The sequence below is a fragment of the Pollachius pollachius genome (assembly GCF_949987615.1).
Source record: "Pollachius pollachius genome assembly, chromosome: 7".
NCBI classification, from domain to species: Eukaryota; Metazoa; Chordata; class Actinopteri; order Gadiformes; family Gadidae; genus Pollachius; species Pollachius pollachius.
In genome coordinates, this window is record NC_136940.1 from 972,870 (window position 1) to 977,869 (window position 5,000).

Sequence of the window (5,000 nt, forward strand, 5' to 3'; positions counted from 1 at the left end):
TCCTCAGTTCTGTTGACTTCCTGTCCTCTCCCGACCTTCTGACCTCCTGGCACAGAGCATCCATAAATACACAAACATCACCGGACAATCTAACATCATGAGTTTACTGACTGCTCTCAGTGACGGCAGCAAATCCAGATGTTGTTCTACAGATGTTGGCCTCGGTCCCAGAATGATTTCCTTTCAAGTCCGCTGGCTTTGAGCAGACTTTTATAATAACTCCATTCTTCTCTCTCTCTTTCCCACTTTCACTTACCCTGTCACTGTTTTACAACTCGTCTTTCTCGACTGATTTGCCTTTCCGTTTGTCATTTTGTTTTCTTTCTTCCTTTTCTGAAACATTGACGTCATGACTCTGAAGGAACTTCACGGACGCGAGTCGCCCGCCGCAAAGGTCTGCCTCTCCCGGCCCACTGCCTCTCCCAGTGCTCTACCGCCCCCTAGTGGCCACGGCTGTAAATGCGGCTACCGCGCTCTTAATAGGAAGCAGTGGGCTTGTATCGATGGTTTTAGTGTAATAGCAGTGATGGTTTTAGTGGAATACCAACAAGTAGGCCCCGTATCCTGGTGTCTGTTCGTCTGTCTGACTGAATCAGTTCCTGTCCGTCTGTCTCTATGTTGTGTTGTTTACCTATTTAAATATGTTTTTTTTTCAATTTCCCGATTTAAACCCCCATTATTTCAGAAAATAGAGGAAACGTGTGTATCTCTATGTGGGTCAGTATACCCGAACACAAACAGCACTGCTTATGTATTACTTCATGGATGTTGTGTGTTTGATTCAGATCACCAGCAGAGACGGACACTGAGTCGGGAGCGCCGAGTGACCATCTGCGTGTCTGTGGCGCCCCCTGCTGGCGACTACCCTTCACCGCACTCCCCCCTGCGAGGGAAGCACAGGGCACGGAGCGTCAGCACGGTAAAACTACAAACAATGCACACAAAAATAACAAAAACATCCCCAAAAAAATAATAATATTACAGTAACCCTTACCCTACAGATACTACTACAGTCAAACTACAAATACTACAATAGTCAAACTACAAATTATACTACCCTCAAACTAGAAATAATACGACAGTCGAACTACAAATAATACTATAGTAAAACTACAAATAATTGTAAAGTTAATACATTAAACTATACACATAAACACTCAAAATAATGCTGCCATGTAACTTGTAAAGTACATGTAACTTCAGTAAAATTAAAATAAAACTAGACACAAAAACCAAGATAAAACAAGATAAGCACAGACAGATGATAGAAAATGCCCAATGTATTGAATGTATTCTGTTGTCTCTCAAGCTGACAGAGGTCACAGATGCTGAAACTCAGCTTGAGCTAACACAGGTAACCATGGTAACCACCTGCATCCTCCCTGTTAAGCACCTCCCCCTTTTTGTCACGTCATCGTTTATCCCGGTTATCACCGTGTGTCTCAATGCTACCTGTTAGCTTCCCTTTAGCTAGCGGTTAAGTTTTAGCTTCCTGTGAGCCCGTCTGCCACCTGTGAGACAAGTTTCCTGTTAGCTCCCTGCTAGCTCCCTGATAGCTTAATGCTACCTTTTAGCTTCCCTTTAGCTACAGGTTACGTTTAAGCTACCTTTTAGCCTGTCTGCCATCTGTGAGTCAAGCGTCTGTTAACTACATGGTAGCTCCATGTTACATGTAAGCTTTCTTTTAGCTACAAGCTACCTGTTAACACATGTTACCTGTTAACTACATGTTATGTGTTAGTTATCTAAGTTACATGTTGCCTTTTAAAATAGATACTAATATGAATATGGAATATTTCTTGGTTATTTGGACCACCAAACTATAAATCTCTCCATTTTTATTTTGAGAGTTCAGATCACCAGTTAGATGTTGAGCACTTAGCTACATGTAAGCTAGCCGTTAGCTTCATGTTGTGTTGGCTACCTGTCGGTCAGGTATTACCTGTGCAGGTGAGTAGAGGGGCGGAGCTTCTTGTGTTTCATACTGACAGCGATGTGGTGTTGAGACACAGATGTGAATGATGTCATCAGACCCTACCTGCCCCGCCCCCCACACCGGCTTACACCTCAAATCACCACGCCCCCCCCGCCCCCCCCCCCACTGTCGTCATGGTTACCATTGGTTCCATTACTTTGTTTTCCTCATTTGTGACTCATTGTCATGTTGTTGTTGTTTGTTCCCTGATGTGCTCCTGTAGTTTGACACCCACCCCTCCCCCACCAACTGCTGTCACTTCTCCCCCTGGAGCAGAAAGGTATTTTACCCCCTCCTCCACCTCCTCCTCCACCTCCTCCTCCTCCACTGACACGTCTAATCTTCCACCTCCTCCTCCACCTCATCTTCCTCCTCCTCCTCCTCCCTCTCCTCGGGTGAGGAGGAGGTGCTTCTGGGTGCCTCCCGTCTGAGGTTTCCATCAGAGCGGGTTCAGACAGAGGGGATTGTGGGTAGGAGACCGCAGCATGCGTGGAATGTCTGTTTAGGGTTTATAATGACAGCTTCCTGTCTCAGAGGCCGTTACCCATAATGCTCCTTTGCTCCGTGTGTTGACGTCCAGGAGGATTTTACACCATGGCTCAGAAAAGAGCTCATAATACTATTATTATATCAACATATAGAATATATGAATCTCTTCAGGGCTCAGCCTCCAATCAGGGCTCAGCACACCAACATTAATGCCCTCTCTCTCTCTCTCTCTCTCTCTCTCTCTCTCCCACCCCCCTCTCTCTCTCTCTTGTTGCTCCTTTGTGTTTATGAACTTTTCTTCTTTCTTTGGTCCTTGTTTCATCTCATTCCTCAGCTCTTTCTCCCCCCCCTTCCCCTCCCTGTCTCTCTCTCTCGCCCTCTCCCCCTCCCCCTCTGTCCCTATGTCGCTCGCTCTCTCTCGCTCTCTCTCTCTCTCTCTCTCTCTCTCTCTCTCTCTCTCCCTCTCTCTCTCTCTTGCTCTCGTTTCTAAAAACAAATCACTTGTCTTTCTCCTCACTGGTCGGGAGTCGATGGTTTCCTAGGAAACAGGTTTCTTTGTGGCGGGGGTCGAGTCCGGGTTTCACTGGGAACTGGAGCACAAAGGCGGGGGTGCTAGGAGGGCTAGGGGGGGTGAACCAGTTCCCCCGCCAGAGGGGAGGTCCTCCCAGTTTCCCAGGGGGTGGTGTACTGGTCAGCCCGGGGAGATCCAGTCTCCACCGCGGTAGGACAGAAGGAGCTCCTGGTTTGGGTCACTGTCTGGGGGTCATGGACTACTGTGAGCCGGGTTCTCCTCCTGCTGGGACAGGGTCCAGGACCTGAGGGTGAGTGGAGACCTGGACCGCCCCTCCTCAGTGCTGCCCTGGGGGGACCTCCTTCTGGACCCGGACCTGGGGTTCTGGACCTGGAGCTCTGGACCTGGAGCTCTGGACCTGGGGCTCTGGACCTGGAGCTCTGGACCTGGAGCTCTGGACCTGGAGCTCTGGACCTGGAGCTCTGGACCTGGAGCTCTGGACCTGGGGCTCTGGACCTGGTGCTCTGGACCTGGGGCTCTGGATCTGGAGCTCTGGACCTGGAGCTCTGGACCTGGGGCTCTGGACCTGGGGCTCTGGACCTGGAGCTCTGGACCTGGAGCTCTGGACCTGGAGCTCTGGACCTGGAGCTCTGGACCTGGGGCTCTGGATCTGGAGCTCTGGACCTGGAGCTCTGGACCTGGGGCTCTGGAGGGGCTCCTGTGGCGGGGGGCTCCTTAGGGGCCACTTTGACAGGGGCCCTATGGTCCTCAGACAATGGGCTCAGAGCTTCAACACAAGGTCCTGTTTACAGCGCTAGTGACATGTTGAGGGTTAGCTTAGGGGGTCTCAGACCGGTAGAGGGTCTCAGACCGGTAGAGGGTCTCAGACCGGTAGAGGGTTCTCAGACCGGTAGAGGGTCTCAGACCGGTAGAGGGTCTCAGACCGGTCTCAGACCGGTAGAGGGTTCTCAGACCGGTAGAGGGTCTCAGACCGGTAGAGGGTCTCAGACCGGTAGAGGGTCTCAGACCGGTAGAGGGTTCTCAGACCGGTAGAGGGTCTCAGACCGGTAGAGGGTTCTCAGACCGGTAGAGGGTCTCAGACCGGTAGAGGGTTCTCAGACCGGTAGAGGGTCTCAGACCGGTAGAGGGTTCTCAGACCGGTAGAGGGTCTCAGACCGGTAGAGGGTCTCAGACCAGTAGAGGGTTCTCAGACCGGTAGAGGGTCTCAGACCGGTAGAGGGTTCTCAGACCGGTAGAGGGTTCTCAGACCGGTAGAGGGTCTCAGACCGGTCTCAGACCGGTAGAGGGTCTCAGACCGGTAGAGGGTTCTCAGAGGCCCTACAGGGACCTGGTCAGGGTCCATGTGTGGGACTTCTTTGGGGATGTTGTTGTATGTTGTTTGGTGTGGTTTTTGTGTTGTTTGGGGTTACTTTGTGTTGTGTTTTCTTCCATCTGATTGGCTCCTGTGGTTTTCAGGAGCTTCCCGCTAGGTTGATCAGATCCTTCCCCACCGCTTACTGCTAACCATGCTAAGCATGCTAACCATGCTGACGACATGTTGTTGTTTCCATTCCAATAATCTGTTAAGTGTGTGACTGAAACTCACTTCCTGAGACACATGTGGCTACATATACGTCATGTTGCTTCATAGTCTTCATTTATACATAAAATGTATATTCATCTTAGTCCACAGCTACTTTTAACGTAAACATTGAAGTGAGCAGAATGCTAAAGCGATAGCGCTCCATGCTACATGTAGCCCGGTCCGTCTCAGGCAGTGAGTTCTCACCGTGGTTCAACCCGTCCTCCACGTCTGCTGGTCAGCAGGTTTAACCCGTTTACCCCAGCCCCCTTGACCCTTAACCCCCCGGTAATAGAGAACCCCAGCCCCTAACCCCCCAACCCCCTAACCCGCTGTGTTCCAGGTGGTCCGCCGTGACCCTGACAGCGAGCTGGTCCTTCTGGGCCAGAGGTCCCGGGTCCCTGTCCCTAACGCCCCCTCCACCCTGGACCGGCAGACCAACT

The 5,000-nt window shown here is 51.0% G+C and overlaps 1 protein-coding gene across 1 annotated transcript in view; it reads left to right on the top strand.

The window, feature by feature from the left end:
• Positions 1-5,000, top strand: part of nhsa (Nance-Horan syndrome a (congenital cataracts and dental anomalies)) — a gene marked incomplete at its 5' end in the record, with an annotated part of 16,077 nt that overhangs the window by 2,419 nt on the left and 8,658 nt on the right. The window contains 3 exons of the mRNA XM_079739280.1: positions 597-919; positions 2,199-2,255; positions 4,901-5,000. The exon at positions 4,901-5,000 is cut by the window's right edge and continues 93 nt beyond it. Coding sequence (XP_079595406.1) covers positions 597-919; positions 2,199-2,255; positions 4,901-5,000 — 480 coding nt within the window. The remainder of the gene's footprint in view (positions 1-596; positions 920-2,198; positions 2,256-4,900) is intronic.